Genomic DNA, 26,954 nt, shown 5'->3' on the forward strand with positions numbered 1-26,954 from the left:
GAGGGGTTTGACTGTATATTGACATAATATACTATATACTATATATATGCATATATTGCATCTATATACTATTTAAGTTAAGTATATAAGTCCATCGATATACTATATATTTTATACAATGCATTAATATAAAAATACCTCTGATGAAAATTTTGAAACATATATATATATATATATATATATATATATATATATATATATATATGGGGCATCAATATAATATTTCCTCTAGATAGATATTTTAGGAATGTAAAAAGTTGTATTTGTGTAATTAAAAAGTTAAAATTTTAAATAAATTTTATTTAAGTAATTTTTAGAAAATAGTTGTAATCTTTTTAATTACCATTTTTAAAAGTTGTATTTATGTGACTTTTCCTTGCTAAAAACGTTTTGGGTAAAAAAGATGTCAATTTTATGTAGGACTTGTATCATTGTGTCAATTTTGAAACATATATTTTTTCGGTGTCAACATTTATCCTTTTTTGTGTCAACATTTATCCTTTGAGATAATTGATCAGATGGGCCAATCTTTTAGGGAAGGTAACCGAACCTGTTAACATAGCCTAGGTGGCCCAACCTGTAGTAAGTCTTGATTATACAGTACAATGATTTGTACATGTTGCCGTTTCTAGACAATAAAATATTATTTAGAAACTAGTCAGTTTTTATAATGTGTTTAAAGTCTAACCAAATGGAGAAAACTTCAAACTTCTCGTTCGCGCTTCTCTTCTTCTCATCTTTCTTCTTTTTCTCTACAACAGAGACAAGCTAAGAATATGATATGGGCTCCTTTCATAGTTATATTCCAAAAATTGACAAGAAGAATTATAATTTAGGTTCTTTTTATAGCTTTATGCTAAAAAGAAACTTTGGATTTTTGGAATGAAAAAAAATAAATTTGATCCTGAATCCAGGAAAGTTAGAAATATGACATATAAAGTTTGAAAACTTTGAATCTTCGAGTCTAAAGTTAGCCTTAGCCAGTTAGTTTCCAACTTCATAGCTCATACTTTAATTTCTAGTTGAAATTGAAAACTTAGAAGTTTGAAACTCGAACTTCAAACCCTTAAGTCTGAAGTTAGGGTTGGCTAGTTCCCAACTTCAGACTTTTGGACAGAGGTTGATACTAAAGTTAATTTGGACTTTGAACTTTTAGACTTTGGCTTGGCCAGTGTCCATCTTCAGACCTTTGAGCGTCTTGAAGCGTCCGAAGTTGTGAACTAATCAAGTCTAACTTCAGAAGGTCCGAAGTTCGAACTGTCGTTAGATCAGTTCCTCACTTCAAACCCCAAGGATTGAAGTTTAAACTTTAGACTTGAGATTTCAAGTTTGATTTTGAAAAGGCTAAAATTTAAAGAATTTGTAGGTTTTAGCTGTATCTTAAATACCAGTCCTCTAAACGGCTATTTATGCACTTGTCCCTTTATTACGAGACATGATCCTAGTACAAGTTAATAATGAGGATTTTTTCATATGAAAAGTAATGTATGAATATGCCAAAAAGAATAAACCGGCATAACACTGATATTTCTACAAGTATGATGTTGATCATCACTCAATCAGAATCTGAAAACTTCATAACATTGGTATCTTTGTAGGTCATAGTATTTGTGTTTTATTACAAGAGATATTTATTTCTCTTGATACGTGAGTTCGGACAAACCAACTAGGAAGTCAAGTTTTATATGTTGGCCTAACTTCTAAAATTGCAAATCCTAGCAAAATATTATCAAATCAAAACTTTAGCATCTAACAAGAACGTGGTATGGCTAGAAGCACTAAGAGAAAAGCTTGCTTTACTTTCTAGTGCTTTAATGTCCAGCTACTGCACTTAGATTTCATTAAGTTGACCAATAAATCCACCTCCAAATTAGCACTCACGAGTTCACCAAAATTCTTGTTAGAAAAAAATAAGTATTTTAATTAAACCACCCTCAATTAATAATTTGTTTCGAGTAAATAGGGGCAAATTTGAAAAAATAAAGTTAATTTATTCTTGATAATGTAAGTGAACACTTATTTTCAACCAAAATGAAAAGACTAAGTGAACACTTATTTTGACGGAGGGAGTAATGAACTTAACTTATATACATTGTTAATGGAAATAACTTAATACACTATTAGGTTATTTAATTTTAACTGTTGCAGCAGGTAACCTATTTTATTTTAAAAAAAATTACAAATTTCATCTTTTAAGAAGCCTAATTTGCATATATCTTTAAACGACATGATAATATCAGAATGAGAGGAAGCAAATGTATGTGCCTATGTGGAAAGAAATCAATGGCAAAGCGCAAGTGAAGCGCATTGGATCTTATCTTCAAGAAATCAATGGCGAAACGCGATTTACTTTGTTTATTTTACGTATCCTAGTTACTATTTGAAGTTGAAGGAGTTTTTCCTTAATCACAATTTTTCAAATATTTTTATGTAGTTTATGTATATGTATTAATTTTATTTCAATTTTTTTTAAGATTTTAGATTCAAATTCACATCGAGAATTATATTGTTTGACCCTCGTACTCCGAATTAGGTCGCATAAATTGAAACAGAGAGAGTAATAAAGTTTAAATTCTCTCTCTCTCTCTCTCTATATATATATACACACACTTATAGATATATATTTTGTTATCAAATTAGGTTATGATAAGATAATTACTCATAAATTTTTATAATAAATGTATAACTAACTTGCTGTCACAAGATTAATAATGAAAAAAAAAAAAAAAACTATTAGTACAAGCTAGAAATAGGATTTGAAGAGCACAAGAATTGAATTTTTGTGGTGAGATGCTATAATTTTGAGTTGCAAAGTGAACGGCAGGGCGGCAGGCGTGCTATACATCGTCTGGCCACTAAAAGCAAAACAACAAAAGCTAGAGTGACAGTTGTCTTTAGATGCGTACATTTTAAGAAAAGGTGTCAAAACCTCCATTTCTCCCACTCCCACTAAATACTAGTAATGCCTAGCTAGAGACACCATGCATAGGCATGAAAGGGAATTCAAGAGTAGGTGAGTGCCTTAGTGGGTATGGCTACTTGTGGTCTTCATTGGCTTTTAGGGCATTCCCTAAGATCCTATATGTACGACCGGAGATAGAATTTTCACTAAAAGAATACATCATTCATTATATATGCATAAAAAAGATTAATCTTATATATATAGTGATTCAGGCAGAGGTTTTTGAACAAACCCCCTTCCGACCCTTTTCTCTGCCTCGATGCTAAAATGAGTTGAACTCATGGTCTCAAGCGGATTCTGATTTGAATTTTACGGATTTGAAAGTCTATTACATCTTAAAATTTAATTTCATATATTAGAGTAAACTACAACTATTGAGTCGAATGAATCCGTAGCTCCTTCACCGGATGCGCCTCGTCCCATAGGACCAAACTTAGACAGGTGCATCTTTGCTTGTCAATCAATCATTTTAGAAACTTCTTATCTTTCCTTTTAATATTGGACCATGGCAGCATGATTAACTATCCTAATTAACTTAACTTTAGTTGTATTTAGCCCGAAAAAAACATGTACAATTAATAAGTTAGACTAAACTTGAATATATGTAGGAGCTAGCAACAATCTAATTTTGCTATGAACAATTATGTATTGTTGTATGTCAATATAAATATTGATGGGATTTGTATTTGCAAACAGTTCAAGTCTAATTACTTCATTCAAAGGTTTCTGTTTATAACAATTCTTCACTTCGTGATGACGTTGAAAGACATTAGCACGTTTCCAATAGGTTCATTAATTTAACAGTGAAGATCTAATCTTAACCATATATAATCATCACCTGATGATACTTACTCATGCCAAAAAATTAATGTGTTCGACTTTAAAATTCTTATTACTCCCTCTGTATCAATTTGTTTGTCTAGTTTTAACTTAGAATTATGACTTCGGAATTTAATATTTATTGAAAGTTTAGTAATTGTCCAAAATGTAAAGAAATGATGGCATAATTTCTTATACCCACCACATAAGAGAACCTTGATTGCAAGATCTTTAAGTTTAATTAAACACCTTTATATAAGATCAATATATCCATCATTAGTATAAGATAGAGTGACACGTTCCTAACAGATTAGATAAAGACAGTCGCATGATCTATGCATATGGTAGTCACTAAAATTTGGAGTCAAATGAGAACAATGACATATTAGGAATATTGCGTCTGAATGTGATTGGCCCCGCAATCCTTTGTTGGTTTTTTAATATTAGGATTTAAGTTAGAACACAAATGGTAAAAACTTTATCATACTATCCGTTAATTTTAACTTGTGATAATACGTTGCTTATCTTTTCTATTATATCATCAATTAATGCTTGATGAGATTTGTCCGTAATTATCTTAGAGTTTAAGTTATATATATTGTTAATGTAAAAAAAAAAATTATATTATTTGGTCATCTTTATACATGTTGTAGCATGTAACTTTAATTTTCTTACTTTCAAACTTACAAATCTCACATTTTAAGGAGACTTATAACCTGATAGTATAAGACTTCTTTATAACTGAAAACGTTCCCTTTATTACTATAAACCACATAACTAACTTAAACTCGTTATTTTCTTTTATAAGTAACCCAATTGTATTCATATATTTTTTTTATTCCATGCATAGAATTTAACACTTTTTAATACCCTAAGTCAAAAGTGGGAGCAAGCTGTACGTCTCATGCGATGATTTTGCATGAAGCCAGAAGAGGGGCCACACAATCACTATCACCCGCATGATAGTTGATCTTGATAACACTATCGCCACCAACACCACTATATCCCACGCAAGTCAACACGTTCATATTTTCATTCATCCGTTAAAATACTTCGTAAGAAGCTACTCGAAAGCCATGCAAATGCTATAAATAGGATAACTCCTTAACCACATTAATCCTCACTATCATAAGCATTTCATTTCATCTAAGTACGTAAGATATTTCATACGAGTAACTTGCATAAAGATACTAGTGGACTAATATATAATTGTCATACTTGATAAGTTAGGAATGGCTCATTCCAAGCTTATAGCATCTGCATTGTTGATTTTGCTCTTTGTTGATCTTGCCTTTTGTGCAAGATTAGGAAAGACGATACACGGTGGAGGAAGAGGTGGTGGAGGTGGTGGAGGTGGAGGAAAAGGTGGTGGTGGTGGAGGAGGCTCAGCATTAGGGTCAGGTTCAGGATATGGTTCAGGGTATGGTTCAGGGGAAGGCTCGGGATATGGTGGTGGTGATGGGGTGTTCGGACGTGGTGGAGGAGGTGGTGGAGGAGGCGGCCATGGAGGCGGTGGTGGTGGTGGAAATTCGGGGAGGGGTAGTGGTTCTGGCTCTGGATATGGGTCCGGATATGGATCAGGGTATGGGTCAGGTGAAGGAATAGGTAAGGGTGGAGGTGGTGGAGGTGGTGGTGGTCATGGTGGAGGAGGCGGTGGTGGCACAGGAAATAATGGCTCAGGATATGGTTCGGGTTCGGGCTATGGAAGTGGAAGTGGCTCAGGGTATGGAAGTGGTGGCGGTGGAAGAGGAGGAGGCGGAGGCGGTGGTGGTGGTGGAGGAGGTGGTGGTGGCGGCGGTGGCGGCAATGGTAATGGTTCAGGCTATGGTAGTGGCTCAGGGTATGGATCAGGCTATGGTTCAGGATATGGTGGGGGGAATGGAGGTGATGAACCTTGAACTACTGGAATGAAGTTCATGTATACGAAAATTTGATAAGTATTTGGTATTTGCATTATTTATGATATGGAATAAATTGCATGGTTTTAACCACCTTTATTTATGTGGTGGTAAACTTTGCTTTGCTTGTGTTTGTAATCAGATTTCAATGTATGCTATTTTAGTATGTTAAGTTAATGCAATAATAACTTTCCAGGTTTTCCTCAACTGCACTTCGATTTTGGCCTTGGTAACTAAAGGGGAAATGGAAACTATGGGGGTTTTAGTAGGGAAGCGCTTGACTCACAAAAAATATACTCCCTCTGTTTCAATTTATTTGAACCTATTTCCTGGATCTTAAAATGAAACATAATTTGGAAACAAATTCACTTTAAGAATGATTCGCTTATTTTCAACCAGTTTAAAAGTTTTCTTTTTAAATGAAAATGCCACTATAAATTGAAACGGAGGGAGTATAAAATGTCCTGGATGAAACTTAAATCCGCTTCATTTTAGTTTAAATGAAATTATTCCACTAAGTTACAACTCTAATCTTCAACCTCGACTCCTTAATTATGGGTGATAATGTATTCTTCCAATACTAAAGGTGACAGTAACACACTCAGAGCGATGTGCTGGAATGATAAGCAGTTCCTATTCTCTTTAACCAAAAGTCTAGAGCAGGAGTTCTTTATAAGATTTCGAAAAAACATACTAAGTAGCCGTTTGGCCATTTATTCACTTTTCTCAAGAATAATTTTTATTTTATATTAAAATAAATCAGTATTTGATTATAAATTTCCAAACTCAACTTGGAGTGCTCCACCCTCCTCTCCTTTGCGAAAAGTACAACCAAACACAACTCTATCTTCTAACTACAATTTCATAAATTCCAAATAAAGTGAAAAATATTTGCAATCTATGGCCAAACGCCTAGTAACTCATCTCTCTGTTCACATATTAGTTCTACTTGATGAAATTTCAGTTTTTCTTATTTGTTCCAAAAAAATTATTGCGAATAGAAATTTTAACAAGTGTTATTGTTTGTATTTTCGTAGTTTAAGGCCATATTTGTCTGCTCCTAAAAGCAGCTAAAAGTCTAAATTAGTTACCTACTCGAAGTTGGAGGATTTCTAAAGCACTCGGCCCAAATAATCAAATTCATAAGCAAAACGATACTGAAACTCAGCAAGCAAAATGCTATTGCAAAGCCTATTTCCTCAAAGGTCCGAGCTGAAAAGGGCTAAAATGTAACAGCGCCCAGCCTCCTCTCAAATAAATGGACTATGTCATCATCAGCAAAATCATCCACTAATTAGTTATAGCATAAAATAAAAATGTCCGACTGCAACCTGAGAAATTACACAATACCTAAACCATATTGAAGTATTCAAAGACATAAAATACGAAATTACTCCAATGCGCCGGAAGTTTCAACAGTTCTCGCGTCTCAGTTACATAGTTGCTATCACGGAAGCTCATGCTGTGACAGTTTGACAGGTGCTCCTATTGATAACTATGACTATTCCTCTACGAGACATAGGAAGGAATAAATGTTTTTATATAAAACAGACCATAAGAAAGCTTCAAAATTGTCAACTCAAAATTGTCAACTGAGAGCTAGCTATTGAAGAATTACGACTGTATAGAACGATATTATATTGAATCAATTGCGATCCCCACAAGCTTTGCTTCCAAATATTCCTTAAATATACTAAATTTATGCTGCCCTCCTCGGATGGAATGCGTTCTCCAGCCGTGGATCATCATTTCACAAATTCATCGCTATAGAAATGTCAATACAGTTCCAAAATCACCATATGCATATGAAATTCTACGTATCATCAAGAAAACGTCAAAGAAGAATAGTAAGAAATACAAGTCCATCCTATCACCTCTCAGAAACAGTAGCTACTTTCTTAGATATCATGGACTCTGCCATGCGGATAGCTCTTTGTGATCCAGTTATAGTTACCTTCCTGCAAAAAGGCCAAGAGTTTTATAAATGCAATTTTTATGCCTTTGTACTTCAACCTGTCTAGTGAAATAACAGTGCCAGGACGTCATACCTGTCAGAAGTACCAGAAAAGAAATCACCCCTGTCTGATATCTTTATTCTGGCGCCACTAAGCTGCAATGGAAGTAGAGGCTTAGTACATAAATAAACCAGGCAGAATTGCAACTTCTTTACACACCTGACTGATCTCCATTATGCTCCTCCCATTCCGGCCAAGGACTAATCCAATACGCTCATCCGCAACACCAATAGTCACGGAATCGTTCTTGTCTTCCTGCGGTGCCACCTGAGTAAACTCAACAAGAATAGAATCATGACAGAACCAAGATCTAGAAACAGGATAATAATACTGTACATTCAACAGCTTCAAACATAGTAGAAAGTAAAAGTATTGGTTGTTTGGGGTAAAAGCAGGATTGCCTGCAGAGAGTCACATTAGGACACCAAAATATCTTCTTCTTTTCCTTTTGGGATGAGGATAAAGTATTGTGCTTAGTAGGGGATGAAAATGGACCTTGTTTTGATGTCGGTTATATGGATATCGCCCTCCAACTCCATTTGGTGGTCCATAGTTCATTCCGACGTAAACAGCTGAGAAAATAAGAGGTGGCAGATTAAAATAAAATAATCAGATCAGAATATGACTCGGAATAAGGACAGAAAACAGAACATCTCAAATTTGAGATACTTCATTCCAGTAACTGCTTAAAGTCTTGAACCCAAAGCAATAGCAGGGTTAATCCAATCAAAACTATATGACAGCCAATCAGCCTATATAAAGCTCCATTAAGTCAACCACTACAATAACTGCTAATTAGTACTCTTGGAGTCTTGTTAGCTGCATAGGAATTTGCAAGACAGACTGGATTATAATTTATCAATATTTAAAAAGTAGTGAAGCCCAGAAACTGATATTGTTGTCCTCTTCATGCATTGATTATCTTATTTGTAGATTTCTAGACTGAGATCTCTAGGGAGTAATAGCCAGCAATTGCACAATCCACAGACGAAAATTAAGACATGAGAGCAGGTCTTTTCCATCCTGACATACTTTAGTTAAAGCAGGTAGTACACATTAGTATACTCGAAAGGTACCTGCATATTGGAATGGTGCATTCATGGACTGCATGTAATGAGAGTCGTCTGCTAACTTGAATAAAATCAATTCGATAGCCCGCATCTGCTCTCCTAGAGTACCGGTGACTGTAACTAATCTATCATGAAGTCCTGGGAAGTTGTTATCCTGAGGAGATATCTTTATGCCAGCCCGAGAATCTTCAATAAATGACCTGAACAAGAAAAATGTCAATAGTCAATACTAAAATTTCTCCAACCATCTCATTCTGCATGAAAATTATTTTTGGAAGGTAATCAAGAACAATATTGGTTAAGAATTCCATTCCATAATTTATCTTGGGAGTACAATGGGCAGATAGACTTCCATACTATATTTATTGACTCAGAACACCACCAACTATTTGTTGTTTTTTTATAACCGAGAAATCAACAAGGGCCAATGGCGCACGATTCGAAACTCAGTGGATAATCGTATATAATCCTGAAATTTGGGACTGTAGACATAACCTCCCTATGTTAAGGAATAATGTGAAACGTTCCTTCAAAACAAAAGCAAGCGAGTATCAAACTCAAAATGAGAGTGGACTTTGGTTCTAAGCCATTTTGCCCTCCAAAATCACCACCACTTTGGATCAAAATAACCTCCTTCATGGCTTCATTAATAAATGACGAAGACCAGAAAATTGCTAAAGGAAGTATTCTAAAAGATAAAATAGAAAATAAGACCCGTCATGTCACACCTCTTTGTATTTCACTAACTAGGAAGAACAACACTTAATCTTAGCCAAAAGTCCCAAAAAGGTACACTAGTTGCGAAGAACAAGAAGAAGAAAAAGGTAGAAAAAAGGAAATGGAGGAAGGCAAAAAAAAAAATTATAAACAAAAAAAAGGATAAGGAATAAATATAAGGTATTTCTTCTAAACAAAGATTCTTATGATGAGTCACTGCTTGTTGTTATCACAGTATACATGAGAGAACAATTTTTGGGTTTCTACTCGCTGATAATTTTTTGGGAATGGCAATGAATTATTCTTTTAAATTTAGACTCCTTTCCTGCCAAAGGAAGAAGAAAAGGAACCAAGTAATACATAGCCATTCCAAACCAGATAATATGCTGATGAAACAGCAAATATAATTATGACTATAATACTGCCGACGGTATCAATGAGTTTGAAAGTAGGAATTTACCCTTGAAAAAAACTATATTAATCGTCTCTTCTGCTCGTTGGATAAAGGTAGAAAGCAACTATACTTGGATCATCCTTTAAATCCATTTCAGAAGGAGTTGAAAGAGCGTATATGGATGAACTCCATTATTCCTCAAATTTAGCCCTCCTTTCTTTTTCTTTAAATTGTTAACAGCCCTCCTTTTTTACCTTCTAAACTTTCCTCTCTTCTTAGTCTACCACCTTTCAACCCAGCCAAATAGTGTCAGGTTATTACTGATACATAGGATTTGCTCCCACAAGAAGAATACTAAGTATAATGGCTCAACATCATCTCAATGATTAACGGAGAACAGAGTACTTGCCGCACATAAAGATGTAAAGTCAGTTGCAATCTTGGTAATGTCACAAGACATTGTCAAGCAAATAAGCACGTGGAAGAGTAGAATAATTCTAACTATAAAGCATTTTGTTTAATTCTGATACAGAACAATTGTTCAGTTTAATTCTGACAAATAACAATTTTTTCAGTCAAATTGAATTTCTACTACACAAAATTGAATTTGTAGTACTCAACAAGAGCATTCTCAACACTACATCTATACAGAACACACACAAAAAAAAGCCACCTTTTGCTTAATATAAGAAGAGAATCAACTATAACATAGCCTTCAGAGCCTAAGCATGGTCAGAACTTCGGTTAGCGCCCTAAAATCCTCACAACTCCATTGAGTTGCTTAGGAGGATAAAATTAATAGAAACGGAACCTGGTAAAATATCAGCGGACAACTTTATTTCATCACTTTCCCACGTTACACACTGAGAATAACTTTGGTCATGGAAGAGGTAATCAAGACGTTAACCTAGAGAGCCATGCATCAGTTATAAAGAAAATAAGCTAAAACATTCACGTCGGACAAGGAACTTTGTCAAATCAACAAGAAGCATCGAACCAAAGTTTCTAACGGCAGACATATGTTCAGTTGAAAGGGGTTACAAACTGGAGTCCGGAGGTTGCATGACCAGCACATAACAGCAGACATTCAGCTTAAAGGGGTTACAAACTGGAGTCCGGAGGTTGCATGACCAGCACACTTGATCATTTTACGACCCAAAACTCAAGAGACAATATCATGAACACTTCACTTGTCAAAATGAAGTCAAGCAAATCATTCCAACACAAGGCTATACCATCTCAACATACATTTTTCCATAACTTTATAACCAACAGCAGAAAGAATATTCAGTAACATTACACCAGATAAGCAAGTCAATGTTACAATAACCAAATTGCGGGTTATTTGCTTGGTTGATTGTCTGTTATGTTAGAATGAGGAACTTCCAAGGGTAATGTAGGAAAAGAAACATATACTCAATGCTTATACAAAATAAGGTGAGTAGAATTCATACTTTATTGTGGCTCCTCCTTTCCCGATTATTCCACCACAAGAGCTGTTAGGCACAACGAGTCTAAACTTTGAGCGTGGATCCACTTCGCCACCGTCTTCAGCATAAAACTGATTTGGAAGAAGATAGTATTTCAATCTAAATATCAAGAGAAGTAGAAGAAACAGGATTCAGACATGAGATTACCTCATCCAGCAATTTACCAAGAATAAGATCAACTGCCTTTAGTAAATCATCAAGAAACCCAGATACCATTACAATTCTATCGGATGTTCCTGGGAAAACTTCATAGTTGCGCGACAACTGAATTCTAGCCCCAGAACGAGACTGTAACTCAGTGATAGTTGAGCCACCTTTTCCAATAATTGAACCGGCTTCAGCATTTGATAGAAGGAACTTGACATAAGTTGTCTTCTCCTCATGGTCTGGGATTAAGACAAACATAAAAAGGAGGAATATCAGAATTATGCTGAGCACTTAGCAAAAACGCCTCAAAAGGTAATATTCTGAGTTAATGATTTTCAACAATAATTTCAAAACAAAATGAACAAACTTTTTAATCAAAATAATGAACAAAAATATTTATTCTCATCAAAATCATTAATTAATTTAAATGCTATCCATAATTGCCCATCTTATCATACTGAGTAGCTTTGCTGGCTAACCATCTAATAATGAGAACAAAATTTAGAGCGTCCTTTCTCAACGGCCAAATGCAGCAGAAGAGATATAGTCCCAATGTAGAGTACAAAACCTCTTAATATGTGATCTTTTATTGCAGCCAACTCACCATACCAGAGATTAAGTCAACCATTAACATCAATATGGCACATTTGTGATCTACAAAGTAACAGAATAAGAAAGAAAGTAACAGCATTGGACAAAGTCGTTTTAATTGGTAAAGCTTCAGTTTAATAAAGACACGTAGAATGCATACAAGGTAAGTACCAGAACTAAGTTAAGTATTTTCTCATTTCGAGGCATCAACAAACACACATCACAATAATGATAGCAAGCCGCAGCATCTGTTTGTGAGCTCAAATTTAATCCACAATAGCAAAAACATGAGTTTCATTTGCGAATAATTCACCTTACAAACAGCAAAAAAAAATTCCATTTCCAGTCTCCTATGGGTGTCCACAAACACCTTATTATTAAGAGTTAATGGTCAAAAACACACCTAAACTCTCGCTCTTTTTCGCGTGAGTTTCATACCTCAACTATCCATTTGTTCCCTTTACCTCTAAACTATCACTCACTTTCTATTAAAACACACATCAATGCTGAGTTGGCCAAATATATGAAATCAATCAACAACACGCGCGCGGCGCGGAGGCCTGTTAAGGTATGAAACTTGCGAAAAGGTGATAGTTTAGGTGTGTTTTTTTACCATCCTTAGGGTTTAAAACAACAATAATACGATACCTATACAAATATCAGCTCAAAAACCTGCTCGCATCACAATATTCTGATTTCGAAAGGGAAACGGATCAGATATTTTTCCGGCAGCATTCTAAAACCGCATTATTATTAAGAAAACAACAATAGTTATCAGATCCTGAGGTATTTATACAGAAAATTCTGAAAATTAATTTAAAAAAAAAAAAAAAAAGAGATATATAAAACCTTGCGAAGGAGGAGATTTGCGAGGAGAAGATTGCTGGTGGTGACTTTCAGTAGACGAATTGTAGTTCGATTCTGGTCCTTCTTCCCTTGCCATTTTAGGTCCCTATTTATATCAGTGAATTAAGAGATGTGTGTTGAGAGAGAAATCAAAAGCGAGTCAAAGCAATTGCATTTGCAGATAGATAGAGAAGAGATGAGGAAGATGTGATTTGTGAATGTGTGTGTGTGTGTATGTATATGGAGATTTTTTTGCAGAAGAAGAGGAAATGGGAAGAGAGTGGAAGAAGAAGCATGTGCTACAGAGCAAGATTATTATTTTATTTTATTTTATTTTTGGCTTCAGATTTGCATTTTGGTTACTCCTTTTTCTTGCTTTGAAAAAACAAACAAAAAAGCCAATAAGGAATAGGCTTGAAGGTTACTTTCAACAATTTTCATTGAAGTTTAATACTCACTCCGTTCTATACTAATCAAGTTTTACTACTTTCTAGAAAAAAGAAAAGGTAGTTAATGAATCTTGACTATTTAAATAAGGGTAATCTTGAAAAAATCTTTTTAAAGTCTTCTTGAAATCCTAAAGCATCACTTATTTTGAAAAAAATTGAAAAGCCTAAAAATTACTTATTGTGGAATGGAGGGAGTAATATGTTTATAGTAAATAAATCACTTAACTTATTTTAAGTATCATGAAAATCACTAAATTAGCTTTTGTAACTAAATAGTTATTCAATTGGATTGTACTGAGTATATTGTTGTTGTTAAATAGTCACTCAGTTTTACCTAAATATTACGGCAAATGTCACATTTGTTTCCTCTTAGTGATTACTCCGTATTTGTAATATTTAGGTACATATGAGTGATTTCATGTTCCAAAAAATAATTTTAGTATAACTTTATGTAATACTTAGATAAAATCAAGTAACTTCTTATTATAAAGAATTAATTTAATGATTTTTAAAAAAAAAATGAATGATCATCTATGAAATAAACCTTAGGTTAATGCTTATATAAAACTTACCTAAATTACAAGTGTTTAATGTCTATTGCTTCCTTTTCAAATTAGGAAACTATCTCTACCTCTATAACCTCTTCTACTTCTTTTTTCTTGTATTAGACATTTGAATTGCGTATTTGCATGTGAATAAATAATGATATATCCAATTTTCCATACAGCTAGGCACTACCAAACTAGCCGAGGCACAATTTTCAAACTGTACCTCCAAATGATTACGTAAACAAGAGACTCCAACAACTTATTTTCTTTTTTGGTTTCCTATACAATGTTTAATATCTCGTAAGGACTATTTAAGAGAAAACGCTCTCTAACAGGAGTTTTTTCACATCCATAACTCGAATCCGAGACCCTAACTAAGGATGGAGGAATCATATTCATCCCACCACAACTCTTGTTGATGACTCCATATTAAACTTTTGCATCTTGTATACGGGTGCTATCTAGTACTGGCTCTTATTTTAAGTGTTATGCACCTGCGATTATACAATCGGATTACTTAATAATTATTATAAATAATTTTATTTAATAACATCAATTTGTAAACTAATTAAATAAATAATGAATTGTCTATTATATCAGGTTTATAGTATAAAAAATTGCTATGATCAACATATGTAACTTAAATCTTTCTTATTTTTAAGTTTTGAAAGAGGTCAGAAATAGCAGGTAGAAATTTTTAAGTCAACTATAACATAAATTAGAGTTAGCTTCAAGCTGGCATCTGACAAAAGGTTAATGCCTTGAGTCATTTTACTGTAGTCCTTTTTTCTTCTGAAACAAGTAGTGTAACTTTCATTTAATAATACGAAAGTCAAGTATGGACAAATATGTAATCCAGTACTAAGATTTATTCATTTATCTATATTTTAGCTTAAAAAAAAGTCCAAATAGAAACTGCAGATGGAGAGATCGTGCGTGAATAAATTATCACATGAACAAATCTTAATTCACAGAATACGACGGATCCAAAAAAAAATTCAATGATTGCCCAGCTCTATTTCAAAAAGTCAAAAACTATTATCCAATAATTATGTTGTATGAAATGATAAGGTGGTATTTGGAGTTGGTTTTAATTTATTTTTAATAATATTTTTGGGAAATTTGTGTGTTTGGATTACTTTTAAGAAAATATTATTCAAAATACATGTTTTTCTATTATATATAAGTGTGATGGGAGGACTAACCCAGCTTTAACAACTTGTACCAAAAGCTTTATAAATTGTACACGCAATGAATGCTTATACTAAAAGCTATATAACTTGTACATTTTAACAAACTATTTTTTTATTCCACATAGATATATGTCATAGTACTTAATATTTATTCTCTTCTCATGTATACACGTATGCACTTATTTATTTCCTCCGTGCACTTTTACTTGTTCACTTTTGATTTTTCACGTTCTTTAAGAATTAATAAATCCCACATAGACATATGTTATAGTACTGAATATTTATTCTCTTCTCATGTATAGACGTATGCACTTCAATTTTAACTCTTCGACACGTATTTATTTCCTCCGTGCACTTTTACTTGTTCACTGTTGACTTTTCACATTCTTGCTGAATATTTATCTTCTTCTCATGTATACATATATGCACTTCAATTTTAATTCTCTGACACATATTTATTTCCTCCATGCACTTTTACTTGTTCATTTTAGACTCTTCACGGTCTTTAAGAATTAATAATAAAGTACTCCCTTCGTCCCATATTACATGGCCACATTATTGTACTTGACTTTTCACATTCTTTAAGAATTAACTAATAAATGAAGTACTCCCTTCGTCCCATATTACTTGGTTGCATTACTAAAAATATATGTCTATTTTTCTATTCTATATTTTCTTTATTATATATAAACGCCCAAGGTAGACGAACACAGCAACAATAAGTGGTACAAAAAACAACTGAAATTGTACTCTAAGCAGAAACTGACATGTGTACATTTCAAAAGTTGAACATTAATTCTACCTCTTGTGTGTTTACTTTTTAAGTCCCCATGGGTCCGCAGTGTCTTAATTGTCCTTTCATTTCCTTCATTTGGCATATACTTCCTCTGTCTCAATTAAGTGTCTACGTCTAACTAGACACGGCGTTTAAAAAATAAAGATAGACTTTCAAATCTTGTGATTTTAAATTAAAAATGTGTATAATATAACAAAATATCTTTTGAATCTTGTGATTATAAACTTGACATGTAGGATATTTGAATTGTCAACTTACTAAATATAAAAAGAGGCGGACATAACCAAGATAAAACAATTTTTTTTATTATTTAACAACAAACGCCCATGGTGGACGAACACAACAATAATAAGTTGTACAAAAAGCAACTGAAATTGTACTCTAAATCGGGACTAACATGTGTACATTTCAGAAGTTTAACATTAATACTACCTCTTGTGTGTTTACTTTTTAAGTCCCCATGTTTACTTTTTAAGTCCGCACGTATCCGCAGTGTCTCAATTATTCTTTCATTTCCTTCATTTGGCATATACTCCCTCTGTCTCAATTTAAGTGTCTATGTTTGACTAGACACGGAGTTTAAGAAATAAAGATAGACTTTTGAATCATGTGGTTCTAAATTAAAAATATGTATAATATAATAAAATATTCTTTGAATCTTGTGATTATAAACTTGACATGTAAGATATTTGAATTGTCAACTTATTAAATATAAAAAGAGGTGAACATGATCAAAATAAGACAAATTTTAACAACAATTGAGAAATTAAGGAAAAAAATAAGAAGAAAGGAAAAAAAAATTAGAGACTCACTAAGGAGAATCGCAGTATCATTTGCAAAATATACAAATTATAAAGACTAACTAAAGTGAGTAACTAAATTAATCACGTTGGCCCCGTGCATCGCACGGGCATAATTTGCTAGTATTAACTTATATAAGGAGAATCATAGAACGCGGGCTGGAAGATTAAATAATTTCCTAAATATACCAATTAGACTGATCCCTGCCTCTGTACCTAACTTGTTATATATTGCTATACTTGCTATATCAGGATGAGCTAGAAACTCAATTGACAAACTTAAGAAGACTTTTTTTGGTGTACCACAATACAACGAAGAAAAATTACCTTACCAATTGGAACACGAATAAAAAGCTACTTCATTTATCTTCTTTATCTCAGTAATTGTTGGTTGATTGTAATCATATTAACCACACTGCCTCTCAGATATCTAAAACAAACACGTCCATCAACAATAAGTATTTTTTCTGATTTATTCTTTTGGAGATATTCGTTCGAGCTAATCATATGGCAATGTGATATAGGATAATAGGAATGTTTGATAACAAGTTTGTTTATTATATTTATGATTATAACAAAGTACAATCTTCATAATCGTGTTATATATGTCTCATTTATATATATAATTTAAAGACGATAATGGAGCTTTTGAATTCGGGCGATGAATTTGAGGATTATGAATTTATGATTATATGGATTATGAATTTATGATTATACCAATGAGACAATAATGCCTCAAAAGTCATGATTCTAAATGTCTCTGGTCATTATCGTTTATCGAGAATCGAAAAATAATTGACAAATTTTAAGCATGCTCAGTGGAGAGGGTGGTGATCCTATTACCATTGTGTATGTGACGATAATGCAAGAATGTAAGTGCTTATTAGACAATGAGTTCACCGGATTAAGACGTATGAGGAGACCTTGATGGATGGTCTACTAGTCTATAAAAATGGAAGTACTCATTTGGAGGTGAATTTTTAAATTTGAGATCGTCATATCATCTTATATGAACCAACCTATATGTTGATTCACCTAAGGTACGTCATGTGTATATGAATGTCCATGGGGTGTCTTACAATTAGGAAAGTGTAAAATTGAAGGTAATCAGTGGATAAAGATGGGATTAGTCGCTTTTAATATGTAGGGTATACATCTTATGTCACCTCGTGGGATTATGGCTTGAAATCTCTGGCCATAGTTGGATAAGATTTAGAAAAGAGCTTTAAGGTTTTGTTATTAACCAATACATCCATAGATCGAACGTACATAGATGATAACTCGACATTGATAATATCCATTATCGCAACTCATCTGGGGTATACGATATGAGAGAATGAATTGCACGCTATCTTACCGATGAAGGGATATATCTTGGTATCTTATCGATGTCCTAGGTCAATATGTGTCTTTACATGCTGCTATTCGTCGAACTGTTGCCATGGCACTCAATGCAGGTATTTTCTACCGAATAGCCAAAACAAAAGTAACTGATAGTAGTGCACCCATTCACTTGAAATTCTGAATACCCCTATGATTTTGAAGTCTAAGGATACTTGTCTTTGTAGAATACACTTGTCTTTGGTAGAAGTTACTTATCTTGAAGTGTATGAACACATTTTCACATAAGACACTTGTTCTCGAAGACTAGGTACTTGTGTTTGTGGAAGATGTTTGTTTTGAAGTTTAAGAACACCTATTTTTATAAAAGACACATTTTCTTTGATATTTGGCAATTGTCTCGTTGCATGTGATGCATTGAGCTCTATGTGAGAAAGCTTTAGTGGAAGATACTATAGACAAGATTGGTTTCTTGATCTTAAGACTTAAGCTTGAGCTTCTCTCTTTCTTTTATAAGTTACAAGATAATCTTTCTACTTATAATCTCCAATTATCTTTCGTATTGACACAAGAGATACGCAGATGATCATGGTTAACTAGCTTTGAGGAGGACACCTATGCTCCTTGAAGATAGGGGAAACTTCTATATCAAGTTTGAAGGAGCAAAGGAGTTGTCTGATTAAAAAATTCAGGATTCGGATTTGTGAGTTCGAAAATGTTTTAATGTTGTCATTTTTTTCTTTGATTTTTTTGTTTTTGTTTTGGTAAATCGTAACCCTGAGTTTGAACTCATTTGAAGTTAAATTGATGTGGTTTGGTTCGAAAAGGCCATGGATTGAAGTTCGCTTAAACTTGAGTTCGAAAATTGTGTTCTGAAATTGAAATTTATTTTGAGTGAGTATTGTGGAATAGATAGAGTATATCTTATGGAATTTGAATCTCAATTTTGGAAAGATTTGTTGGAGATTTAAGGTGATCTACGTTGAAATTTTAGCTATGGAGATGAAGTTTCTGCCATATATAACTATTTGAAACGAAATGAATTGTAAACATATTAAATGTACTAAAAAATTTACTATTCGCGTTGTCAAATAAGAGAGTATCTTCCGTGTATCCGTCATGTATCCCATATGTATATGCATATATTCATGTATACCTTTGCGTTATATACATGAATATACAATGTGATATATGTGAGATACATGTGTTAGCGTCAAGTTTTAATGATAACAATTTTATGTGTGTAGATATAGTAATTAAAGTAAGCAAGGAAGCAAAGGATATCAAACAAGTTGACTACATGTATGAAAGAGCCCACAAGACCAGTAAGGAGCCCAACAGTCGCATAAACAAGATGGGCTTACACGAGTCCAATTCAATGAAGTTTACAGCCCTACAAATGGCCACTGATATATGGTAAATATCTCAGTGGCTACGCAAGAAATATTTACAACTGGAAGCAGTACCAAACAAGTTCAAGGAAGGAAAGAAGATTGGATTATCTGCGCATTAAAGGAGAAATATTCAATCAAGTGTAACAATCCTCTTGATTGACAAGGCAGCCTCATTACACTAGGAAAGACGCATCAAGAAGCAACAGCTCTAACCTTATTCTTGAAAGTAGGATCACTAATTCTTTTTTCCAAGGATCATATCCCTTGGGTTGATATCTCTGCGTGAAGAGCCTAAACAACTACAAAAAGGCCACTTCACAAAACTAGAAGAATATACTTTAGTCTCATTCTCTCAGGTGCTCTGCTTTACTTTTCATAAACATTATATGTCTGAGTGATCTGTAGTGCAAGGAAAAAGAAACGAGAGATATAGTATAGTTTATGAGGCACTGTATCAAAAGATTAAGAGTGTTTTGAGTGTAGACGTAGGAGCTCCATTCAAATCACCATTGTACTAAACCTTTAACAAAAAAGCTGCAGAGAACACCCTTGCAACCCAAGAGGACTGGACTAGGATTCACATTGAATCTGAACCAGTATAAAATATTTGGCGTCATTTATCTTCTGTAATTTACTTTAGCATTCTCTGAGTAAACAGTCGACTACTGATTCCACCTAGTCGACTAACAGATTGAAAAAAATTACAATTCACCCCCCCTCTTGCACTTTCAACATGTATCGTAAAAATATTTCCAACAAATTTAAAATCAGTCCAAATCACCTTCTATCTTCCTCAGATTTTGTATATAGCCTCACCCATGTATTTCCAACAAATTCCAATCACACCCATTTGTAAAAAAATTATTTGAGACTTATTTGGTCTCACCGGACTTTTGAATGTTGTAATATCGTAGGCAGTTTTTTGTTGGCCAAAAATAAAAATGATATCTTATAACTAAATGACCGCAATATTTTGGTAGGTTTCTGTAAATGTCCACACATTTGTTTCTGAAACTTATTGCAAAAACTAATACTATTTAACTTCAGTTTTTGTAAAAAGTTTCGAAACAAAGGTCCCTTAGCATTTGAAAATGAAGTTAAAACAAATATAAAGATACTACTTTTAAATTTGTGAGTGAAATACAAAATTTATTGACCACTTTTTAAAGATTCATATTCTCTATTTCATTTTGAAATTGAAAACAATAATAAATATTTCCTCTGTCTCATTATATGTGGCGCGCAATGTCGATGTCACATTTCTGTAATTAGAAATAATTTAATTTTAAAATTTTCATTTTACCCTTAATGAAATTATTTATAGACAGACAAATGTCTACGTTAGTTTTAGATCACAAGTTCCAAAAGTCCTCTTTTATTTTTTAAAATTTATGTTAAGTTAAACAGTGTCACATAAATTAGAACGGCGGGAATATTAATTTTCAAATAATATTTCATTACTTCTGTGCAAATAATTACACCTACATATCCAAAAGCGCTCAAAAAGTACATAGAGAAATAGAGAATCCGCGTCATCCTTCCTTCTACACCGTTGATTGTCTATATCATCCAACGGCTCAAACTCACAATCCGCGTCACCCAAAACTAACCAATCAAAATCTACCCCCAAATCCTTATATAACAAATCGCTATAACCCCTTGTTCATCCACACAAATCAAACTCAATATCCCCCAATTTCCTACAAAGTTCACTAATCCCCTCTCAGATACGCCCAAAAAATGGCACCAAAGGCAGAGAAAAAACCCGCAGAAAAGAAGCCAGTAGCCGAAAAAGCCGAAAAAACACCAAAGGCCGGCAAGAAACTCCCAAAAGACGCAGCCAGTGGTGACAAAAAGAAAAAGCGTGCAAAGAAATCAGTTGAAACGTACAAGATCTACATCTTCAAGGTGTTGAAACAAGTTCATCCAGATATAGGGATTTCAAGCAAAGCTATGGGGATTATGAACAGTTTTATTAATGATATATTTGAAAAACTTGCTCAGGAATCTTCTAGACTTGCTAGGTACAACAAGAAACCTACTATTACTTCTAGGGAGATTCAGACTGCTGTTAGACTTGTACTTCCTGGTGAATTGGCTAAACATGCTGTCTCTGAGGGTACTAAGGCTGTAACAAAATTTACTAGCTCTTGAATTGATTAGGGTTTCGTAATTTGTTAGTTTTCGGCATATAGTTTTATAATTCTGCATTTTGTAACAAGGATCCTCTGTGTTGATTGTGAAATTTGAAAGTAAGGGAGACAACATTGACCATTCTAAGTTTCTTGGTTCTGTTTTTATTTTAGAAATTGCAAATTCGAAAGATCTAATTTAATTTTATATTAAAGTAGTCTGGAGAAAATTAACTTTATGGTTGCACGTGTTTCAGTTGACGAGTCAGGATAGATGGTATCTAATTGATTTGAGTAAAATGAATGGTATCTAATTGATTTGAGTAAGTAAATGCTGATAGTTATGTTTTCTCATTAAAATTCAATTGCAAATTGTTAGTGTAGGTTTGGAGTACTATTTTCAGGCCATTTCTAGATTAACCGAGTAATAAAACTCTAAAACGAGTTACTCACTTTTAACGGAAATTATCTCGCTTTTACTAGCACGTGAATGGTTCCAAATGCAATTCAAAGAACGAAGCAATTACATGACAAATGTGGATGCTATAAGAGAAAGAGTCAGTCCAAGCTTAAACAATGTATTTAATGAGATAGAATAATTATGTAATGAGAGTTCTGAGTGATTCCAAGTAAGAGTGTTAGTTAAGTTTTGCTTGAATTAAAAGTGACTTTGATCTCCTTTTATAGCTGCCAAAAGTGTGTCTTCGACGGAGCGTCATACCAACTATATGGGCTGGATTTGATATTATTTGGTGCGAATTGCCATTCTTTTGGGGTGGTCTTTAACTTTTGTCCCTCAAATTAGTAGTATTTAATTTTTGTCCTTCGCCTAAAACTCATATGTTCCGGGTTTGAATTCTCACTCAATCAAAAAATTTTAAAAAATTCACAAGGCAGAGTTTGAATATCGCTCTACCCCCTCCGACAGACTTTGCCTTGAGGCATATATTTTTTTTTTTTTACTTTTCAAGGTAGACTTTTAGTTATATCTTAAGGAAAAGTTTCGCCTTATAGGGCGTATTTTTAGTTATACCTTAACTAAAAGTGTGCCCCATAAGACATTTTAAAAGTATGCCCATAAGACGGAATTTTTCCTTATGGCATAACTAAAAGTTTGTCTTATAAGGCAAGTCTATGCCTTAAGGAAAAGTTCTGTCTTATGAGGTATACTTTTGCTTATGCTTAAGGAAAATTCTGCCCCATAAGGCATAACTAAACCATGCTTTAAGAAAAAGTTCTATCTTATGGGGCAGACTTTTAGTTATGCCAAATCCGGCATAACTTTAGTTTTTTCATAAGGAGTGTATGCCGGATCCGACATAACTTTAGTTTTTTCATAAGGGGTGTATGCCGGATCCGGCATAACTTTAGTTTTTCATAAGGAGTGTATGCCGGATCAAGCATACACGGCCCCCAGCCGTGCCTTGCGATTTCTTTATTTTATTTTATGCCTGAGGCCCTGAGCGGGGGTTCGAACCCAGAACCTCATGTATTCGCCATCTTTCTAAGCGAAGAGCAAAACTTAAAGACCACAAATATGAGGGGCAAAATTTAAAGACCACCCCAAAAGAAGGACAATCCGCGCAAAAAAAAAGTTATTTGGTAGGCCTGATCGAAATCAAATTTTGACAACTACAATGATTTATTCGATAGAGTATATAACTTCTAATATTTTATTTGCATTGCTGTGTTAGGAATTTCAAAACATGAATTACATATTTCAGTTTTTGTTTATAATTTTAAATTCCTTGAAATTTACCAACGATAGTATAAAGAAGATTAAGAGCCCGTTTGGATTGGCTTATAAGTTGCTGTCAAAAACATGAATTACATATTTCAGTTTTTGTTTATAATTTTAAATTCCTTGAAATTTACCAACGATAGTATAAAGAAGATTAAGAGCCCGTTTGGATTGGCTTATAAGTTCTTGAAAATTTGACTTATAAGTCGTTTTCACTTTTTTGAGTGTTTGGGTCGACCAACTTAAAGTCATTTTGTGCTTAAAATAAGCCAAAAAAAATAATTGGGCCCGTTTGGCTTACCTTATCTAAAGCAACATTATGTTTGAAAACAACTTATAAAGCCAAAAAAATAAGTTAGGCTACCAACCTTTTTTTTTTAAAGCTTATAAGTTGTTTTTTTTTAAGCCCATCCAAACAGGCTCTAAATAATTTGGAGAAAATTTAGGATCATAAAGAGCTAGTGTATGGGGGTGGGCCGTTTGAGTTTGAAGGAAGAATAAAAAAGACATTACCCCATTTTTTTTAGTTTTGAATAAGCGTGTGTTCGCACATGCTATCTTTAACTTATTTTCTTTACTAGCTAATTAGTGAAAATAATATGAAAAAATAAATTTAAGAGGGTCATAGGACCTTTAAGAGGGATAGGACCCTCGCATAATTGAAGTATGTAATTAAGGGACCGTTTGGTACGAAGGATAAACATAAATAGTCCTGGAATAAGAATTTAGCAATCTTTATCCCTTGTTTGGTTAGTAATCATGAGACAAGTTATCCCAGGAGTAAAAATAGTGCTGGGATAACTTATACCTGCCACAGGATGGAATAAGTTATCTCGGGATAAGGAAGAAACCCTCTTCTTTTTAGAAATTATCCAATGTATAATACTTTTAGTCCAGCATACCAAACAATCAATAAAAAATAACTCCAAAATAACTAATCCCAGTATAACTTATCCCAACATAATTAATCTCAGCATAATTTACCCCAACATAATTTATTTTTGAACCAAACGACCCCTACCAGTTTTGTGATAGTTCAGGTATGTTACTATGCCTTATCCTTTAACATTCTACAACCAAAAAGGCCCAAAAGGTGAAGAGAAAAAGAGTACCAGGAAGGAGATCTAAACTCAATCCACTTCATCCTTCCTTCTACGCCGTTGATTAACTATATCATCGAACGGCTCACATTCACAATCCGCGTCATCCTAAATTAACCAATCAACTCTAGATCTAACCTCCTATATAATAAATCGCTATATCCCTTTCTCTTCACAATTCCACTCAAAAGCCCCCAATTTCCTACAAACTTGTCAAATTCCAAAAATGGCACCAAAGGCAGCAGATAAGAAACCCGCAGAGAAAAAACCAGCTGCCGAAAAAGCCCCTGTTGCCGAAAAAACATCAAAAGCCGGCAAGAAACTCCCAAAAGACGCAGCCAGTGGTGACAAAAAGAAAAAGCGTGCAAAGAAATCAGTTGAAACATACAAGATCTACATCTTCAAGGTGTTGAAACAAGTTCATCCAGATATAGGGATTTCAAGCAAAGCTATGGGGATTATGAACAGTTTTATCAATGATATATTTGAGAAACTTGCTCAGGAATCTTCTAGACTTGCTAGGTACAACAAGAAACCTACTATCACTTCTAGGGAAATACAGACTGCTGTGAGACTTGTACTTCCTGGTGAATTGGCTAAACATGCTGTTTCTGAGGGTACCAAAGCTGTTACCAAATTCACTAGCTCTTAAATTGAACTGACTTAGGGTTGTTGCTGTTTTATGTGTTGGGTTTATGATTTCAATTTAGGGTTTGGTGATGTAAAGAATGAAAAAATGGTTAGGTTTTGGCATAGAGTTTTATAGTTCTGCATTTGTAATGGTTAACTTGTTCTTGAATTGAGGGTTTTTACTGTTTGTTTTGTTGTTCGGTTTATGATTTTAATTGGGGTTTCGTTATGTAAATAAGAAAATTGGTTCGTTTTGGGCTTAAAATTTTGCAGTTTCTGCATTTACCATTCTCAGTTTCTTTTTTGTTTTAGAAATTTGCAACTTCGATAATCTAATTTAATTTGGATTATACATGAAAAAGAGGGTTTTTTTTTTTTTTTTTTTTTTGTCTAATTTAATTTGGTTTCCTTCCATACATGATTTTTCTTTCAAGAATAACATTATGTAATAAAATGCATAAATATAGAAATTTACTAGCTCTTGAATTGATTTAGTGATTGTTTTGTTATTTATGAGTTTAATTAGTGTTTTGTGATGTAAAGAAAGAAAAAATTGTTAGTTTTTGTCATAGAGTTTTATAGAGCCCATTTGGATTGGCTTATAAGTGGCTTATAAGCATTTTTCAGTTTTTTTAGCATTTGACTGGCCAATTTAAAGCCATTTTGTACTTAAAATAAGCCTAAAAAATTAATTGGGTCCATTTAGCTTAGCTTATTTAAAGCAGCTTATAAGCTGCATTATTTAAGCCCATCCAAACAGGCTAATAGTATAGTATTTTGTAATGATTTTTCCCTGTTTTGATTGTGAAATGTGTAAGTAGGGGAAACTTCATTTACCATTCTCAGTTCTTATTTTTTGTTTTAGAAATTGCAAATTCGAAAATCTGATGCCATGAAAGGCTTTCTGGATCAATTTTAATTTGGGTTGCTTCAATACAGTTTTTTTTTTCCTAGGGAAAAATCATCATATAGTGTAATGTAAAGTACTAACAATGCCCTTATTTTTTCCTGCCAGATTCAAAACAAGGTTAACAAATTCATTAAATTTGTCCTATTAAAATTGTCTGAGAATTAATTTGTATGGATGTATTTGTCTCACGAGGCAGTAAGTCACTGTGAATGCTATCTAATTGATTTGAATATGTAGGTGGTGATTAGTTATTTTTTCTTAAAATTCAATTCCAACTTATTAGAGTAGGTGTTAATTGGAGTTCTATAAATTAAACTTTAATTTCTAGACTAGTGATTGCACACGAGCCGCTCACTGCAAGAGAAATTCCCAATTTTACTAGCACACGACGTTTATCAAATGATCTTGTTTATATTATTTATTATATTGTCTTAGTTTAGGACTTTAAATTTAAACAATTTTGTGGTGTCTCAGGTAAGATGATTCAATATCCAATGTAGTATTATTGGTGTGGCTCGTTTTGATAATGTCTTAAACATTTTCAAGCTTTACTTTAATGGGCCTTTGTGTGGTTAGCTTTTGTTCAACTAATGGTGGTTGCTGCCTTTCTGGTTAATTTGCTACTTATATCACAATGATTAATGATATTGTCACAATCTCGTTCTTTTAAACAGCACAATAAAATCGATGATGGAGGGAGATAAATAATGTTTCGTACTTGGTGAAGAAAAACCCAACATTGCTTGCATTTAGTCAAGGACGAATGCAGTTCAAAGAACGAAGAAATCCATTACTACATTGAAGGAGTATCGAATGAGTTTGCGATTCTCTCTATCTAATAAAATAAATTTAACAATGATTGTGATCTCTTTTTATAGGAGCCAAATGTGTTACTGAATGATCTATTAAAATGAAGTGGCTGAAAGTTGAACAGAATCTCGTCATAGATACTAAGAACCATTCCCGCCATG

General features: G+C 33.5%; 3 protein-coding genes across 4 annotated transcripts; 2 read left to right on the plus strand and 1 right to left on the minus strand.

The window, feature by feature from the left end:
* The first annotated feature begins 4,687 nt into the window (after nt 1-4,687).
* On the plus strand, nt 4,688-5,886 carry LOC132060599 (glycine-rich cell wall structural protein 2-like). Its single transcript, XM_059453595.1, has 2 exons — nt 4,688-5,116; nt 5,147-5,886. Exons 1-2 carry the CDS (start codon nt 5,014-5,016, stop codon nt 5,677-5,679), a joined length of 636 nt encoding a protein of 211 aa, XP_059309578.1. The 5' UTR covers nt 4,688-5,013; the 3' UTR covers nt 5,680-5,886.
* A 1,064-nt stretch (nt 5,887-6,950) lies between these two features.
* Nucleotides 6,951-13,254, minus strand: LOC132059119 (protein BTR1-like). Of its 2 annotated transcripts, XM_059451621.1 has the most exons (9): nt 12,953-13,254; nt 11,513-11,751; nt 11,330-11,436; nt 8,771-8,964; nt 8,190-8,266; nt 7,854-7,961; nt 7,728-7,789; nt 7,554-7,637; nt 6,951-7,443 (listed from the first exon to the last, which is right to left on the minus strand). In XM_059451621.1, exons 1-9 carry the CDS (start codon nt 13,044-13,046, stop codon nt 7,425-7,427), a joined length of 984 nt encoding a protein of 327 aa, XP_059307604.1. In that variant the 5' UTR covers nt 13,047-13,254; the 3' UTR covers nt 6,951-7,424. The 2 variants fall into 2 exon arrangements, with proteins under 2 accessions (XP_059307604.1, XP_059307605.1); XM_059451622.1 differs by having other exon boundaries at nt 6,951-7,637.
* Nucleotides 13,255-21,126: 7,872 nt separating this feature from the next.
* LOC132059120 (histone H2B.2-like) lies at nt 21,127-25,126 on the plus strand. Its single transcript, XM_059451623.1, has 2 exons — nt 21,127-21,616; nt 24,686-25,126. Exons 1-2 carry the CDS (start codon nt 21,211-21,213, stop codon nt 25,093-25,095), a joined length of 816 nt encoding a protein of 271 aa, XP_059307606.1. The 5' UTR covers nt 21,127-21,210; the 3' UTR covers nt 25,096-25,126.
* Nucleotides 25,127-26,954: the final 1,828 nt, after the last annotated feature.

This window comes from Lycium ferocissimum, chromosome 6 (genome assembly GCF_029784015.1).
Source record: "Lycium ferocissimum isolate CSIRO_LF1 chromosome 6, AGI_CSIRO_Lferr_CH_V1, whole genome shotgun sequence".
Taxonomy (NCBI): Eukaryota; Viridiplantae; Streptophyta; class Magnoliopsida; order Solanales; family Solanaceae; genus Lycium; species Lycium ferocissimum.

Bases quoted from the DNA above. Each gene is read 5' to 3' on its own strand.
- LOC132059120 (XM_059451623.1), top strand. From the start codon at position 21,211: ATGGCACCAAAGGCAGAGAAAAAACCCGCAGAAAAGAAGCCAGTAGCC. The intron at 21,617-24,685 runs GCTCTTGAATTG...CACCAAAGGCAG, and splicing joins GGCTGTAACAAAATTTACTA to CAGATAAGAAACCCGCAGAG.
- LOC132059119 (XM_059451621.1), bottom strand. From the start codon at position 13,046: ATGGCAAGGGAAGAAGGACCAGAATCGAACTACAATTCGTCTACTGAA. The intron at 11,437-11,512 runs GTAATCTCATGT...CTTCCAAATCAG, and splicing joins TTGGTAAATTGCTGGATGAG to TTTTATGCTGAAGACGGTGG. The intron at 7,962-8,189 runs GTCCATTTTCAT...GAGTTTACTCAG, and splicing joins ATAACCGACATCAAAACAAG to GTGGCACCGCAGGAAGACAA.
- LOC132060599 (XM_059453595.1), top strand. From the start codon at position 5,014: ATGGCTCATTCCAAGCTTATAGCATCTGCATTGTTGATTTTGCTCTTT. The intron at 5,117-5,146 runs GTGGTGGAGGTG...GTGGAGGAAAAG, and splicing joins GATACACGGTGGAGGAAGAG to GTGGTGGTGGTGGAGGAGGC.